This window comes from Hippopotamus amphibius, chromosome 5 (genome assembly GCF_030028045.1).
Source record: "Hippopotamus amphibius kiboko isolate mHipAmp2 chromosome 5, mHipAmp2.hap2, whole genome shotgun sequence".
Classification (NCBI taxonomy): domain Eukaryota; kingdom Metazoa; phylum Chordata; class Mammalia; order Artiodactyla; family Hippopotamidae; genus Hippopotamus; species Hippopotamus amphibius.
In genome coordinates, this window is record NC_080190.1 from 140,315,884 (window position 1) to 140,333,202 (window position 17,319).

Genomic DNA, 17,319 nt, shown 5'->3' on the forward strand with positions numbered 1-17,319 from the left:
CTGTTATCTAGGGCTCTTATCAGGGAGGGCTGTTATCTAGTGTAATTTCTAGGCCCCTGCTGGCCACTTGGCTACACACAATGGATGCCAAGGCAGCAGTTTAGAGATTTGGCTAAACTCTCAACAGTCACTGTATTTTAAATCCAGTGTTTCTCTAATCTTGTCCCTTCTCCTTGCAAATAATAAATGCTCAATAAGTACTTAATCGTAAAAAAAAAAAAAAAAAAAATAGTAACTTATTTTTGCTCTTTGTTAAAAATAGCGATCCTGAGCTACTTACTGTGTCTGCTAATGTGTGGCTGGGCAGAAGGACAGAAGTTAGGTGTGTTAACTTAGGTGCCTTCAGTGATCTCTAGGTACTTGATGAACGAGGGCAGTCAGTCTGCTGGGCAGAATAGGTGACAGTCGAGGGGGCACTGCATCCAAAACTGCTTTTGGAAATACCATCTATGTTGTTGACTTGCTGGTATTATGTAGGGAGAAGTTGAAGAGAAAAGATAGTTTGATATGAGTTACTTTTGCCAGTTAGCCATAACTGACATGTGGTTCCCCTGACCTTGATCCCATCAGACTTGAGGGGTGAAGTCATATAGACTACCAGACTTCCAGGGAATTCGTTGTTGAGTGTCCCTTTGGCTCTGCTTTTTTTATTCTTGTCATTTGAAAGTGAAAAGGTCCATGTTTTGAAGACAGAAATATAGACTCCTAGAAACAGTCATCACATGGTTTTAACAGACAAGTTCATTTGCAATTTGTTTGGGTAAGTTGCAAAGAAAGAACATACTTTTGTCAAATTCTGCTTATTGAGGAGACAGTTTGAAGTAGTTTCTTAATCTTTGTGTCTCTTTCTCCTACATAGGAGGCGTATCATGGGTGTGTACATTTTCATTCATAAGTCATCAAATTAGAAGGAACATTTTAATATATATTAAGTTTTGAGTAAGGAGAAGCGATCCAGTCAGATTACAAGGGAAAAATTTTGGTTAATCCATGTTATTTAGTACAATTCCACATTTATTTAACCAGGACTCTTCACAAATGATGACGTCTTTACTGATTTTCTTAAGGCCAACTTCAGCACTAAAACCTATTATTGTGTAGAGAACTATAAAAAATTCTATTGCTTCTCCTCAGTAATTAGTTTCTTCCCTTATTTCAGTTGACTTGGTTACTTATATAACAAGGTTTCAGTGGGACATGGCTAAATATCCAATCAAGCAGTCCTTGAAAAATATTTCTGAAATAATTGCCAAGGTAAGATAAAAAATAACACAGGTAGGACACATTGATTTAATATAGTGGCTTTATTTATTTTATAAATATTTACTTATTAAATACTCTAGGTTTTGTCAAGGCAACTCAATTATATGTGACTTAATGCAACTTTACTAAAAAAGAAAGATGTCAGAAAAGGATAACAGTTTCATGTGTGCATCATTATCAAAGGTGTGTAGTTTATTTATTTAGGTGGTTAAGTTAAATGTTGCATCAACAGTGTTTAAATAAGTAACTTAAAAATTTTATGATTATTTGTATAAATTTTAAGCATAACAGATCATATAGAACAAGTAATTGGAATCAATTAAGAGATTTATGAATCATTCAGATATATAATGGTCACTTAAGTATGTTTATGTACAGTACAGATTCAGATTAAACTTATGGGTTCTCTGATGCCTTCTGATGTTCAGTATTGATCCTCTATCCAGAAAAATTGCCTGTATTCTTGTATCACATGATTTTATGTACAGTCTCAGGGAGTCCACAAGTGTTAAAGCCCATCCATGAACTCACTGAATTAAGAGCTCCTTTTATGTTGCACAGTCCTTGAGCTTGAGAGAAAAATGTAAAAGTCTTATGTGAAACTATAATGAGGCAGTAGACAAGGACCTATTAATTGTTTGACACCATTTTTATGAACTGGCTAGGATGAAAATTATGGTTTAAGTCGTTTGGACACGCTCCTTGGCTCCCACTGATTTTATTTGTACATTGTGCTCTGTGGTTAAATGTAAGTGAATAACCTATCAAGGATTTTAACCCAAGGCATCATATGATTTAATGCAAATGAGTAATCAGAAAATGTAAAGTGGTGCTCTTACTAGGACTCAGCCTTATTTTCTTTTGATACTTATCAAGGATTTAGTCACCTTTCTGATACTGTTGCAGATGAGGAAACAGGCTCAGAGAGGTGAAGTGACTTACCCAGTGCCACACATCTGATAATGGTAGAGCTGAGTTGAAATTAGTTCTTCAAATGTTAAATGTACTGCTTTCTTTCTCCCTAAGTTGTTAGTAGTTTTAATCGTCTTTTTTGAAAAATCAGCTTTTGTAACATTTATAAATAAATTCGAATAAAATTTTAATTCTGTTGCAAAAATATTTTGTGTAGGAATAGTGGTGTTGTGAACAACAAAATGCTCTCTGATTTAGTTCCTTTTGGAAACTAATCCTTCAAACTTGTGTATTAAAGGCTTTTAATTAGTCATCTCTATAACCAGAGGCCTAATTCCATTTACATGGTTTAAGAAGTAATATAGTGGACTTCCTAGGTGGCGCAGCGGTAAAGAATCCACCTGCCAATGCAGGGGACACGGGTTCGAGCCCTGCCCTGGGAAGATTCCACATGCCATGGAGCAACTAAGCCCATGTGCCACAACTATTGAGCCTGTGCTCTAGAGCCCGTGAGCCACAACTACTGAGTCCATGTGCCACAACTATTGAAGTCCATGCACCTAGGGCCCGTGCTCCACAACAAGGGAAGCCACTACAATGAGGAGCCTGTGCACCACAATGAATAGTAGCCCCTGCTCTCAGCAACTAGAGGAAGCCCGTGTGCAGCAATGAAGACCCAACACAGCCAATAAATAAATAAATAAATTTATTAAAAAAAAGTAATATAGTAACAGTAATTAAAATACAAGTAGACCAAAACATTATGTTTAGTAGAAAAGATTATATGAAAATTGCAATAGTTATTAAAAATGAAGTAGGTTATTTTTTTAATGACCTTTTAGGTCATGCTTTTAAAATAATAGAATATTCTTACATCAGAAACTAGTGGTGTTTTGTTTTTTAAAGTTTAAACACAGCTATTTTAATTGTATTAATAGAGGCAGGTTTAGGAAAATTTTCCCTATGTTTCTTCTCTTTCTTCTTTAAAGGGAGTGACTCAGATCGACAATGACCTGAAGTCTCGAGCATCCGCGTATAACAACCTGAAAGGGAATCTTCAGAATTTGGAACGAAAGAATGCGTAAGCATGTCAAGTATATGTAAATGTTAAGAATTGGGGAAGCACTCTAGCATACACTAAATGAACTATTTTTAGGGGTTAGTAATTTCTAGTTTGTGCTGTTTCCATAATCAAAATGGTGTTTTTTCACGTCATGGAGAAAGCTCACTAATTCAGGCTAGTCAAAACACATGTGAGGCTGATTTATTATATTCGTTTCATACATAATACTTGTGAGTTGGGTCCTGGTTTAACTTTTATCCATCTGATTTTTCACTGAAAAAATTATCTAAAGTTAATTGTTTTAAATCAAATCATAATTAAATAGCAGTTATCTGCTTCTTAAAAGAATTCCATAGAAGAATGCTTTTGTCATGTATTGCTCATTCTTTAATTTATCTGTTTCCCAAGTTTCAATTTTTTTACACGTTAGATTTTCTTAAAATAGAACACTCTTTGTTTTGGTTGATCTCACTGTAGTATGACTACTACAAGTGTAGCTTTAAGCACTTAACTCAAGTTATGCGTTCATATCCCACAGGGAAAGTTGGTTGGATACTGTCAGCGGTGCAAACAGGGCAAGTCATTTTCACCATGAAATGCACTAGGAGACCAAATGAAGTCTGCGTTAAAAGAGTTGATTATTGGGTTAACTAGCCAAAATTGATACCCAGGGAGAGGGAGGAAAATGATAGGTTGTGCTTAGATGATATGATTTCATAATTATGGTGAGGTAGACTTTAATTGATACCTAATGAATAACGCTGTCTCAGTCAAGATACTATGTATGTAATCAAGAGAAACTGAGTTATGATAATTAAAGCTAACACAAAGGGAGACACTAGAGGCAAGTTCTGATACAATGTTGACACCTCTTTGGGTATGGATGTGGGAAATCTTGAGCTAAATTTTGACTTATAAAAATGTTAACTCAGGCTCATCCCTCTCGAGATGTGTATATAGTATACGTGACTATAATTAGCCTGCTGTTTCTTTACTTGTATTTTCGAAGCACATAATTATTGGCCTAATGGTTTGTTTCTCATTCCTCAGAGGAAGTTTGCTAACTAGAAGTCTAGCAGAAATTGTGAAGAAGGATGACTTTGTTCTTGACTCGGAGTATCTCGTCACATTACTGGTCGTAGTTCCCAAGTATGTCTTTTTATTACAGAAGGTTTTCACTTGTTAAAATACAAGAAAAATGTTAGTGTCTGATGTTGTAATTTGAAGTTTTCTATAAACCCAAGCGTAAAGGGAATATCACCTTGTCATTTGGTCAGCATGCAGTAGAATTTAATTCATAACCTGGTAGTGGAGATGTCAGTTATAAATTGATTCCAAATCAAATTTGTCTTAGTAGAGTTGGCCCATTAAAAAAATAATGCTAAATTGTTGGATTTTTAAAAAATATTGTTTTTAAATTTTTCAAAATAGGCAACTTGTTTGTTTTTCTGAAAAATCTTTTTTTAATTAAAAACTATCTTTTATTTTCTAAATTTTTAAATTTTTTGTTAGTTATCTATTTTATACATATTAGCATATATATGTCAACCCCAATCTCCCAATTCATCCCACATCCCCCCCCCAAAAATCTTTATGATTGGTTAGGATAAATGAAGCCCTCTAAGAAGTAAAGGATGAATTAGATCAAAGGTTGGCATATATATATATATATATTTTAATTAATTAATTTTTTATAGGCTGCATTAGGCCTTCGTTGCTGCGCATGGGCTCCGCAGCATGTGGTATCTTCCCCGATCAGGGATCAAAACCCACGTCCCCTGCATTGGCAGGCAGACTCCTAACCACTGTGCCACCAGGGAAGTCCCTGGTTGGCATATTTTTTCTGCAAAGGGCCAGATAGTATTTTACCCTTTGCAAGGCATATGGTCTCTGTTACAGCTCTGTAACTCTGCCACATCAGCTTGGTGGTTGTAGCTGAAAGCAGTTATACACAGTGTAGACATGAATGGATGTGGCTGTGTGTCAGTAAAACTTTATTTACAAAAACAGGCACATGTTATGGGCATAGTTTGCTGGATTAGATAATCTTTGAAATCTTTAGCATAGGCCTTCTTTTTAATTAATATTTGGTCACAGTTAATGTTGGTAAAATGAAACCTTTGGAAGATGAGAACTGTGTGTGTGTGTGTGTGTGTGTGTGTGAGAGAGAGAGAGAGAGAGAGAGAAACTGTTAATGGTTTCACTTCTGACTTACACTGAAATCTCACTGTCAGGGAATCTTTGGGGGATCCAGACTGGCATGGGAGATTTGGGGACTCTTCAGAACGTTATTCATGAAATCTTTCTTTGCTTCACTCTCCATTTTTCTCTGGTTAGGAAACTGGGAATATTAGAAAATGTTGCCTCCTGGAAAACACCTCCATTGAGTTACAGTGGCTATAGTATTACCTGACTTCTGCTTTTTCCCCCCTTACTGCAGAATAGTAGAACACTGATTATTTCTAAAAAATTTCTATGTATTTGTGTTTTTATACTATGCAGGAAAATAACCTTTGCCCAGATAAAAGATTTGTCTCATGCAACCTTTATTTCAAACTTGTGTTTAAGACCAGAAGTTTTTATAGTTTTCTGTACACTGTACTTGAAACCTCAGATAGGACCTAGGATACCTTGTATAATGGAGTATTCACTGTCCTGGTTACAGATATTTCAGTTTTTTATTTTGTATTGCAAATATAATCATCTCTTGCCACACCCACAAAAGCCAGTGGTCTCTAGAGAAGGTTGTTTGTTACACAATGATCTGTGGCAGCTTGGTTTACCATCACTTAGTTGACTCAGCACTTCCTGGTACTCTGTGCTTTCAGTAAAAGTGGTTTTACCCAGTGCTTCATAATGGCCACTGAATAGAAATATTAGTGATTTCAGCATGGCTTCTCTTTCTCTCTCTCTCTTGTTTTATCTCTCTCTTTTTTTTCTTTCTTTTCTTTTTTCTTTTCTTTTTTTTTTTTAGTGAAATAATAATTTATATTAACCCTAAAGTTTGAAAGTAATTTAGAATCTGTATTTCTCATTGCTTCCTTTCCAGACTTAGTTCTAGGATGTGCCTCTTTTGCAATAGTTACTGGATGTAAGAGATGGTGAGCTGTACTTCCTGCTTCACCACTCAGTGTATTTGAAATCCATTCTCTGTAGGAAACTTGATTTTTTTTGTTGTTAAATAGATTTGAGATATTATAGTTGAATTTCCTATTTGTCTCATAATTCTTCCTCTTTCTGGGTTTGGCAGGACGTAGGACTTGTTTTTCTCTTCCAGTAACTAATTGTACCTTTTCTGCAGGTTAAACCACAACGACTGGATTAAGCAGTATGAAACACTAGCTGAAATGGTAGTTCCAAGGTCTAGCAAGTAAGTAGTAGTCTTTGTAAAGCCTGTTTCTTTCCTAGAATTCCTTTGGTAGTTTGGATGTTGGATTAGGAGATATCTTTATCTTTCCTTTGTGGTAAATTTTACAGTTTTGGAACCATCTTTTTCACCTTAAAAATAAGTGAGTTATATTAACTGTAATTACTGTAGACCCGAAGGGCTTTTGCACAGTCCGATCAACACTCATGTTTATAGATGTAGAAGTTTGAGGCCACAGAGGTGAAGTGGTTTGCCCAGAGTCACACGTCTCATTAGTGGCAGAGCTAACTAGAACCGCTCTCTGGTATGGTACTTTTTCTGCTGTGCTACCTTCTGAAGATTCTTCCTTCAGTGTTTATTGTGTACCTGTTGTGTGTCTATAATTCCTCGTTTACCTTGCAAAGGAAGTTTACCAAAATGGCCACCAGGGTACCGTGCTGAGCTGCAGGCATTTACCTTCACTTTCCAGCGAGCAGAGGTTCTACCTAATCTGTACTTCCCTTAAAAAAAAAAAAAACTTTGATTAAGCATTTTTAAACTTATAGACTAATATTCATTGTCTAATTTGATATGGACAACAATTCTATGAAATAGTATGGGAAGTTATACTTTTTCACATAGATGAAGTAAAAGTGCAGGAGAGTTGTCATTGCCTAAAGCATATGACCACATAGGTGTCCAGTGGCAAAGTTAGTACTAAAACTCAGGTCTTTTGACTCAAGTCTTGCACTCTTGACACTGTACAGCATGTCATTTTTTTCCTGTATTCTGCCATTCCACACGAGATGTTCTTCAAGAAAACATTAAGTACAGTGTATATGCACCCCCAAAGAATTCTTTTATGTGTATATATCCTTCAAGAGGTGTCAGTGTGGTGAAAGAAAGGTATAGGAGGTAGTAAAGAAGTGGTGTTAGCAAGGCTAGGCCCATGAAATATTTTCTTTTCCAGTTTCATTGTGTCATATGGGAGGTAGCTTAGTATAATGGAAAGAGTCCTGGATCCAGGGATCTGAGTTCTATTGCTGGTTCTGCTACCAACTTGCTGTGTGACCTGGGGTAAGTCTTTTAACTTCTCTGGGCCTCATTTTCTTTGTCTGTAAAATGAGCATCACACCTTCCTTGTGTACATTATGAGGTTCTTCTAAGGCTTGATAAGATATATAAAGTAGAAAGTAATATGAGTATCATAGTTTCACAAATGTTAATTTTTTGAGAGTGAAACTACAAACCTGTGCTCATTGTGAATTTTTTTTCCCCTTTGGGGGGAATGCTTTCCATTCACACTGGCCCTTCACATGGTAAACTGAAGATTGAGGTTGTGTCTTAATAATGGTTTTCCTCCGAAGCTATTTATCCTGACACATGACACCTTCTTAGACCTTTGTGCTCTGAAGGCTGTAAAAGCCCCAGAGGTTACCTTTGCGTTTGGGGGCACAGGGAGGAGGAGAGTAAGGACCCAGTCCTCCCATGCTGCGGTGTGCCAAGCCTGGGTCCAGCGGAGAGGTGCGTAGGTCCAAGCCTGGGTCCAGGGGAGAGGTACTCGGCAGAAAGGACTTTAGAAATAGTACTTCAGAGATTTACATCTTTTGAAAATCACTTTAGTAGTTTAAAGGAAAAAATTTCAGGTACTAATAGTTCATTATAGGCACTCCCTGTCTTCTGAGTGACCTGAAGTGCTCACTGACCGCCTGAGAGTCCCCAGCCCTTCCTCACTCAGTGAAAACATCTGTTCACCTATTTAGCAGTCTAAAGACTTGGAACCACTGACTTGAAAAGTTATTTAAATCTAGTCATTGAGATCAGTGCAGTAGCTCAGCCAGTGCCTAAAGAGGATGGTTAGTTCATGTGGGGCAGACAGGTTTTAGTGGGTTAATCTGGAATTTTGTGCTTCTGTTTAGGAAAGATCTCTATGACTTGATGCTGGATTTTTTGCTTATCATAATAACTAACATTTTTGAGTAATTACTATGTGATGTCATTGTTCTAAGTGCTTTATTTTAAAGTGAATTGTAGGTAGTGATGCTGTCCGTTGTTGCTTTTTGACACAATACTTGAGTCGTTACTCTTGAAAACAGTGAAGATGAAGGTGGACTTTTGAGGAAGAAGAATAGATTGAAATAGATTGAAAAAGACCATCTTCAAACCTGAAAGAAATAATTTCACCTAAAAAGCACACAAAATCTAGCTATTTGCAAAATATCCTACCTAAATCTTGGAAGATTGGACCATGTGAGATATTGCCATCATTGGGTGGTTAAGTGCAGGGATATGTATAAATGCCACATCAGAGTTAATGGCCAAAGAAGTAGAGGCTAGCTGCTGTTCTGCTGCTTTTTTATTGGAAAAACTGTTCAGAAAGAGGTGCTTCTCACGTGTACTTTCAGAATTACCACTTAGCTTTTTGTCTGCTTTTGCTTGTTAAGAGAATCTGGTTGGCTCAGATCACTGGATGACTTTGGCCTTTTCTCTGATGTTGGAAACAGCACCACAAAATCATTGGTGCTTCACAGAAGCTTTTGTTCAGGGTGCTAGAGTCCCAGATGAAGCAGGGCATCCTATCGAGGAAGATCTAGAAAAAACGACAGTAGCCATTGTGCAGAGAAGAGTTTCTTTTGTGTTTTGGGGCAGGGGTTGCAAAGATAACGTCTATGAAGAAAAGCTGCTTTGGCAGTGAAACGGGTAGGTTGATTGGGGAGCAGAGCAGATGGCAGGACTGAGTCTTAGAAGAGAGGTAAGAAGTCAGAAGCAGCAGGAAGAGCTCCAGAAGTACTGCCACTTACATAGGTGACTGAAAATGCAGTGAGACAGCTGAAAAGCATTGACTTTTAGTTTCCTCTCGGCCTGGTTGGATGTGTGAGAAGGTAGGGTTACTCTTTATACAACAGTACAACTAAATGAAGAGAGTGAGTTTGGAGACTCCAACCTGCAGGTCACAGACTGTCATCTCCACTTGATTTCTTCAGGCAGTTCCCTTGGCCTCACCCTCAACCTCTAGAAAGGCTTCACCTGTGGAATCTTAAACTGTAACCCAGCTCTTGAACGCGAGCCTCCTTCCCATCTTTCTCACTCTCACGGAACCTGCCGCTGGACGTAGTGCTCACCTCCGGTCCCCAGCCCTTTGATTACATGGTCCTTCACAATAGCAAGGGACTAAAGTTAAAAAGATCAGTTAAGATTAAGTGTAAAAGATGAATGTGACAGTGGTGGAATATCATTAGGAGATAGCCTGTCAAGTTGGATTTGGCTTTGTTTTGCTCCCCATCAGTTTCAACATCACTGAGTCAACTCCGGCAAACCTGAGGATCATTAAAGGTTTCGTATTGAGTTCTGTCCACTTCGTAGCTGCCTTGCTTTGGATCGGATGGGCACTGGTAGCAAGAACCAAGTGGGCCCGGCCTCATGGGGCAGGGCTGGGCTGGGCTGGGGAGAGGAGGAGAGAATTCAGTTCCCAGAAGAGAAGAGGGTGTTGAGCAAGGAAGCAAGGAGATTCTGGAAACCAGCCGGCTCCTGGGCAGTTTTTCCTCAGCTGGCCTGGTGCTAATACAGATTGAAAAGCGTGGTTCTTAGAGTTTGGATCCTTTACTTGACTTAGTGTTTAATTTTGTTGGGAAGAACTGTACTAGGGGCTGTTAAGGCACCCTAAATAAAAACGTCATAAACACTGAGCATCTTCAGTGTTTGAGGCAGTACAGATGAAAAGCACTGAGGTGGTTTGGAAAGGGCTTCCAAACCCTACTGTCTGTTCCTCCTCCTCGCCCTGTTTCTGAATTCTGCCCTTAATGTGAACATAAGCAATAAATACAAAGCTTCAAATGGACTTTGTCTTTCTTTCTCTAGTGTTCTCTCAGAGGACCAAGACAGTTACCTATGTAATGTCACCTTGTTTAGGAAGGCAGTTGATGACTTCCGACACAAAGCCAGGGAAAACAAGTAAGATTACTATTTTTTATTTTTAACTTGTTAAGATCACCTACACACGGTGTGGACAATTTTGGCTTTTTTCCCCCCAATTTAGATTCATCGTTCGTGACTTCCAATATAACGAAGAGGAGATGAAAGCAGACAAAGAAGAAATGAACAGGCTTTCTACTGACAAGAAAAAGCAATTTGTATGTGTTTTTAATATTTAGTATTATCAGTGTTAAACAGAAGAAAAAGTGGTACTGCTTTGCTTTAATTTAAAAGAAAACAAAACTTTTCTGATTTTGCTTTTAAGACATTTGATTTTAGTTATTTTTTCTATTAAATAATCAAAATGAATTTTCTCTAAGCAAGCTGAGATCTGGGAATCGTTACCTTAAAATATATATCTTTATCAGAAATTAATTTTAAATGCTGTGTTTTGATGAATGCCCCTATAGTGAGGGGTCATTTTAGTTAAATAGTAGTTCTTTCTTTTCAATAAGAAATTTAATTTTCTTGAGGCAGATTTTCTTAATGCTGCAGTCTTTTACTGAAGGAATTTGTGTTTAAACCATTGGTGAGTTAGTATGTTGTAGGCACAGCGGAGAACAGGGATGGAATTGTGAATGAAAGATGGTGTTGACTGTCTTGCCATCCTCAAGTGCAGGATTATTGTGAAGACTAAAGCTTACATGGAAAGGGAAACATGATGAGTGAAAATATATTTCTCTCGTAATACAAGGGGAAATAAAAGCACATTCCATTTAAAATTATTTCCAAGTACTTTATAAACCATAGCATCTCAGTTGGGAGAAAACTAACCCTAACCAAGTAATGTCAAATAAACCAACTTGTTGGGGAGATCCAAAACCCTTTTATTTATTTGTTTGTTTGTTTGTCTGTTTATTGGCTGCGTTGGGTCTTTGTTGCTGCATGCGGGCTTTCTCTAGTTGCAGTGAGTGAGGGCTACTCTTCATTGTGGGCTTCTCATTGCAGTGGCTTCTCTTGTTGCAGAGCATGGGCTCTAGGTGTGCGGGCTTCAGTAGTTGTAGCTTGCAGGCTCTAGAGCACAAGCTCAATAGTTGTGGTGCACAGAGCTTAGTTGCTCTGCAGCATGTGGGATCTTCCCAGACCAGGGATCAAACTCTTGTCCCCTGCACTGGCAGGCGGATTCTTAACCACTGCGCCACTAGGGAAGTCCCCAAAACCCTTTTAAAGAACAGATATTTTAACCAAAGGCTTTCACTTTGTTGTGTTTTCCTTTTTGCATAAATTGGTTGTTACATCCAAACGAGCCTAACAATGTTATCCACGTAACTATTAGCCGAACTGGTTGTGTGTGTGTAAGTATGGCGAGGCGGTAGTAAGTTATTTGAAATTTGTTTCTTTAGAGAAGTGCTTTTATTTAGTACTAGAAGTACCGAATAGTTTATGTTCAGAAAGAATTTATGCTACATAATAGAATCATTAATAATTTAGAACTTAATGAACAGGTTTTAAGGATCTACATCAACCCCCTAGTTTTCATTTTACAGGTGAGAAAACTAACACTTAGGGATATTAAATGACTTACTACATAGCTATTTATTCTTGTTCCTGAGAAGTTGTTTGTAATTGAATTCTATTTTAAATGTATAAAATGTTTAACAATATTGGATAGTAAATTTGGATTTTTATATTTTGGTTTTCAAACCTGTAGAAGGATACTTCTATATTCTGTATCACTTTATAAGTAACTTTCATTAAAATACATTCCTTTTTGGGAATTCCCTGGAAGTCCCATGGTTAGGACTCTGTGCTTCCCCTGCAGGGGGCATCGTTCGATCCCTGGTCAGGGTACTAAGATCTCGCAAGCCACGCAGTGCGGCCAAAAAAAAAAAAAAAAAAACCACTTTTTTTCTGTATAGTGAATAGATTCAAAGTATCTACTGAAGTTACAGAGTAGTGGCCAATTTTTCATCTAATTTAAAGTAGAGTATCTGAGATAATGGGAATAATGAAACATTTTTAAAGTGAATTATAATGTGATTTAATTCTCCTATAGATTCTTACTGGATAGTCACTCCTTTAAAAATACTTGATTTATCTAATTTCTAAGTGCCATTTTCAAGACCAAATTTGTGATTTGTTTTTTCTTCTTTCTCTAGGGACCACTTGTACGGTGGCTGAAAGTGAATTTCAGTGAGGCGTTTATTGCATGGATTCATGTGAAAGCATTGAGGGTTTTTGTTGAGTCTGTTTTGAGGTAAAGGAAGTTAATTGAGAAACTTGGACCTGAAGAATTCATAGATCCCTTTGTGTTGGACCTCTTTATGAAAACACACAGTCTACTAACAGGAGATTGATTTGGAGAACCCGAAGGGCAGATCGTGAGGGAGAGACTGTCAGTAGCATACTGCTTATTACACGCATGTTGCTCTGGTCCCTTAGTGCCAGCTTTGGGAAGAGAGAGCATGCTGCCCTGCTCTCTGATTCTTCTGTTATTATGTACTTAAATTAAACGTAGATTATGAAATGTTAGCCAATGTTTGTTTAAAAGAAGAGCTTTCAAATAGTTTACATGTAGTTTGGTACACAGTATACCTACCAATGCCTTGTTTAAAGTCTTTGTTTCATATTAACCTAAAATATTTTATTATTTTGAGATACTTAAAATTTCAGCCATCTTGTGATCCTCTGATATGTTAGCATATTAGAAATAGTTCAGAATACTTATCTGCAGTCACACTCACTATTTGTAAATTTCTCTGAATTTTTATGGTAGATGTGGGTAATCTCATGTTGTTTATTATCATGAAAGTATCTATAGTCAGCCCTCCATATTCTGGGATTGCAAATCCATGTATTCAACCAACCGCAGACTGAGAATATTCAAAAAAGAAACCCCAGAAAGTTCCAAAAAGCGAAACTTGAATTTACTGGGCACTAATGACAATTTAAATAGTATTTGCATTTTATTTATAGCTAATTACATAGCATTTACATTGAATTATAAGTATTCTAGAGATGATTTAAATTATACTGTAGGGTATGTGTAGGTTAGATGCAAATACTACACCATTTTATATAAGGGACTTGAGCATCCGTGGATTTTGGTACCCACAGGGGCCCTGGAGCCAATTCCCTGCACATACCTAGGGACAGTGTACTAAGTTTACATATTATCACTATTTGCTGAGGGTATTCATAGATTACCTTAAAAATTGAAGAGCGATTGAAAGTAATTCCTCATAGACAGGTGGCTCTCATCCTAAAGAAAGATTTCTAATGGACACTGAGCACCAGAAAATGTTTGAGTTTCCGTGTTTGTTAATTGAACTCATAAAGGGGGTCGTTAAAATGAGGCACATTCGCCCCATTAACTGTGATTAAAGAAGAGCATGAGAATACTTGCTTTAAAAAGAAAATCTCTGCACACGTTTGCTTGTGTTACATCCTGTATTTCTGCTTCCTTATAAGATACGGCTTGCCAGTGAACTTCCAAGCAATGCTCCTTCAGCCCAATAAGAAAACAATGAAGAAACTAAGAGAAGTATTATACGAATTGTATAAACATCTAGACAGCAGTGCAGCAGCTATTATTGATGTAAGTATTTATTAGCCTGATAGAAGAGGAACTGGGTGAATTACAGAAAAAATTATTGGGAGAAGATAAGATGTTATTCAATCTTTTGAAAGTTACTTTGAGTCTAGATTTGTTAGTAATTAATTTACCTGATAGCATAGCAAATTATTTACAGTGTTTACCCCATTTTATACTAGTTGCTTCTTGGTATTCTAAAAGCCAGTCATTATCTTGCTGTAGATCCGATGTTTATAGCTGCAGAAATAAACACACAGCCAGTGCTACTAGTTGTTTACAAAAATTATAAATTGCAGAGAGGAAGAAAATAAGTAGTTATTTTAACTTTATTTGGTAGTAGAAGTAGTGGAGTCAACAGATGAGCATTTTAAAGGGGACCATCATTTCTCTACAACGGTATGTGTTTATATCTTCTTTTTAAACAGAAAGATAGAAACTGTGTGTGTGCTTTTTGTTGTTGCTGTTGTTTAAAATTGTAACAGGCTTTTATATTTTTTATTTCAAATATCTTGCTGATTTTTTCCCTCTTTAGTTTAGAATGGAAGTATTTCATGTGCATTAGTTAGAACCCATGAAAAAAAGTAGGGTTTTTTGATAGAAGAAAAAGCAGGACATGATGCTACATTTTCACGGAATTGTCAGTAATATATAGAGTGTAGCTATTTGATACATAATTTCCTACCTCTAAGTTCTTATAACATGCATATGTAATAAGTGGTATCAGTAAAAATCACACTTGGTTTATTTTTATCCAGCATTTAGAAGCCATGCATCTCATAAACTCAATACTCCAAGCCTGAGATTTAAAAAGTAGTTTTATACATAGCATAAAAAAGGATGGTGGGGTCACAGTTAAACACACACAGGCTTTGAGGGCAGAAAGTGTTTGAATCTGACTTTACTACTCACTCATTCTCTTTCTAGCGCGTCTGCCTTTCTGAGATTGTTGCTCATTTGAAAAATGGAGCTAACAATGCCAGACTCAGATTAAATTAGCAAAACTGTATAAACTTAGCACAGAATAGATGTTCATTAGGAAGGTATAGGCATATCTCATTTTATTGTGCTTCATTTTATTGAACTTTGCAGATACGGCACTTTTTACAAATCGAAAGGTTTGTGGCAACCCTGCGTTGTCAGATGATGGTTCTCATTTTTTAGCAATAAAGTATTTATAAATTAAGATATGTACATTGTTTATTAAGACATAATGCTGTTGCACACTTAAGGGACTATAGTACAGTGTAAACGTAACTTTTATATGTACTGGGGAACCAAAAAATTCATGTGACCCACCTTATGGCGACACTCACTTTATTGCGGTGGTCTGGAACAGAACCTGCAATATCCCCAAGGTACGCCTGTGAATGGTAATACTTTTCTTCTTTTTCTTTTTTAATTTCTTTAAGTACTTAGTGGAATAATCATCTGATTTTTCCATAGGCTCCTATGGATATTCCTGGCTTAAACCTGAGTCAACAGGAATACTACCCCTATGTGTACTACAAGATCGACTGCAACTTGCTGGAATTCAAGTGAAATGAGCCCCCCAGACAGCCCTGCCCTTGTGGCGGTGGCGGTGTCTGCTGACAGGCATAGGCTGCAGGATGGCCCTACCTTTGACTCTCTTACCCCTTGCTTGCCTCTCACCCCCTTTGCTAGGCGCGTTCTCTGACAGTGGTCCATTTCTCAACCTTTTCTTTTTAAAAGGAAACTGTATGTCTTGTTTCTTTTTATTGATCAGGTCTGTAAATGTGTACTAAAAGAAAATCAGAGTTTATTTATAAACAGAATAGTTTATTTAAAAAGAAGGTCTCTCTTCATCGATATTGTGGTATGCATTAATTCCATTTGTTACTATTGTGACAGAAGCCTTGTTTACAAGGGAATGGTGTAAGCAGTTATGCCATTTTGCTCACTGTATTTAGTAGACATAATTGTTTCATAGTTATTGAATCGTGATGTAAAGAAATGTGATAATATTCAGATATGTGCTTTCTGAATGTTTCAAATTACAATCTGAGCACTATTGACACCCACAGGAGAGAATAAAATTACCTGTGCAAAGGTGGATTGCGGTGTGTGTAACTTCCAAAGATTACATTTCAGTTTGAGAGCTTAATAAATGATATCATAGCTAACTCCCTGTGCTGCTTTCAGGATTGTGTTATAGACCAAGAGGTGACCATCGTGGCTGACGTGCGTGATGATTCAAGTGTGCCAAATTTGGGTTAGAACACAAATTTGAAGATTATTTTTGAATGTGTGGTGGGTATTTACATTTGGACACCAGACTTTCAGGTCTCTCAGTTAGGAAGTAGGGCCAATTTTGAATAAAGTGTAGTGGAACTCTGCAGTTTCAGTCATTTGTTTTGTCTAAGTCTTTATTTTACATGTTTCCTTTTTAAGATTGTTAATTTTGCCTTCATTTCAACATTAATGTCATGTTTGATGTAGACTGAAAACAGGCGTTGATAGCCTTCCAGATCTCTGCAATGAGACTAGCTTAGCATCCTGAGTGAGCCTTTAGAAGAGGTCTTTGTGGCAGTGCTCCCCTTCCTGTGCCCTCACGGGCTTGTAAATGAGAGAAAGTTGTTTACGTTTTCAAGGGCATTCCTAAACTACTGTATTCCATCTAGAAAATTAGCTTCCCAAATCTGTTTTGCTTCAAAATTGTATGTTATGTCATAAGTAATCTTAACTTCAGGCAAATGCAGACTTGTATAAAGCAAAACACGAGAGATGACCTCTTCTGCCCCTTAAATTTCTTAAGGACGCTTACATAGTTTTTCAGGCTTTTTCCTATGTCTCTACAACATATATATCCACATACAATTTATTTTTAAATAAAAATAGGATCATACTGTGTATATTCTGTCGCTTGCTTTTCTGCTTCCTAGTATAGCCAGGGTATCTTGTCGGTGTGTCTAGAGCTACCTCATTTCTTTTAACAGGCTATGTGGTTTTCCATCATGTCTTTGTGCCACAGTGTAGCTGACTGGATGCATATTCACCTTGTTTTTGGTTTTGCTCTTACAAGCACTGCTGCAGTAAACATCCTTATACACATGTTTTTGTTTACTCGTAGTAGTATTTCTGTAAGATCCTGGAAGTACCGTTGGTAGGTTAAAGGAATACACATTTAAAGTTTTGACATAACTGCCAAGTTATCATCAGAATTCTAAGTTCAAGACATGATTGGAATTCAGTTTTATTTTCAGTTTTTCT

At 37.1% G+C, this 17,319-nt stretch overlaps 1 protein-coding gene across 2 annotated transcripts in view; it reads left to right on the top strand.

The window, feature by feature from the left end:
* Positions 1–16,162, top strand: part of ATP6V1C1 (ATPase H+ transporting V1 subunit C1) — a 38,402-nt gene extending 22,240 nt beyond the window's left edge. For both annotated transcript variants that reach the window (XM_057735516.1, XM_057735514.1), the window contains 9 exons: positions 1,160–1,254; positions 3,165–3,256; positions 4,289–4,387; positions 6,540–6,608; positions 10,443–10,535; positions 10,621–10,714; positions 12,656–12,753; positions 13,968–14,094; positions 15,535–16,162. In XM_057735516.1, coding sequence (XP_057591499.1) covers positions 1,160–1,254; positions 3,165–3,256; positions 4,289–4,387; positions 6,540–6,608; positions 10,443–10,535; positions 10,621–10,714; positions 12,656–12,753; positions 13,968–14,094; positions 15,535–15,630 — 863 coding nt within the window. In that variant the 3' untranslated portion in view covers positions 15,631–16,162. The remainder of the gene's footprint in view (positions 1–1,159; positions 1,255–3,164; positions 3,257–4,288; positions 4,388–6,539; positions 6,609–10,442; positions 10,536–10,620; positions 10,715–12,655; positions 12,754–13,967; positions 14,095–15,534) is intronic.
* The last annotated feature ends 1,157 nt before the right edge of the window (positions 16,163–17,319 follow it).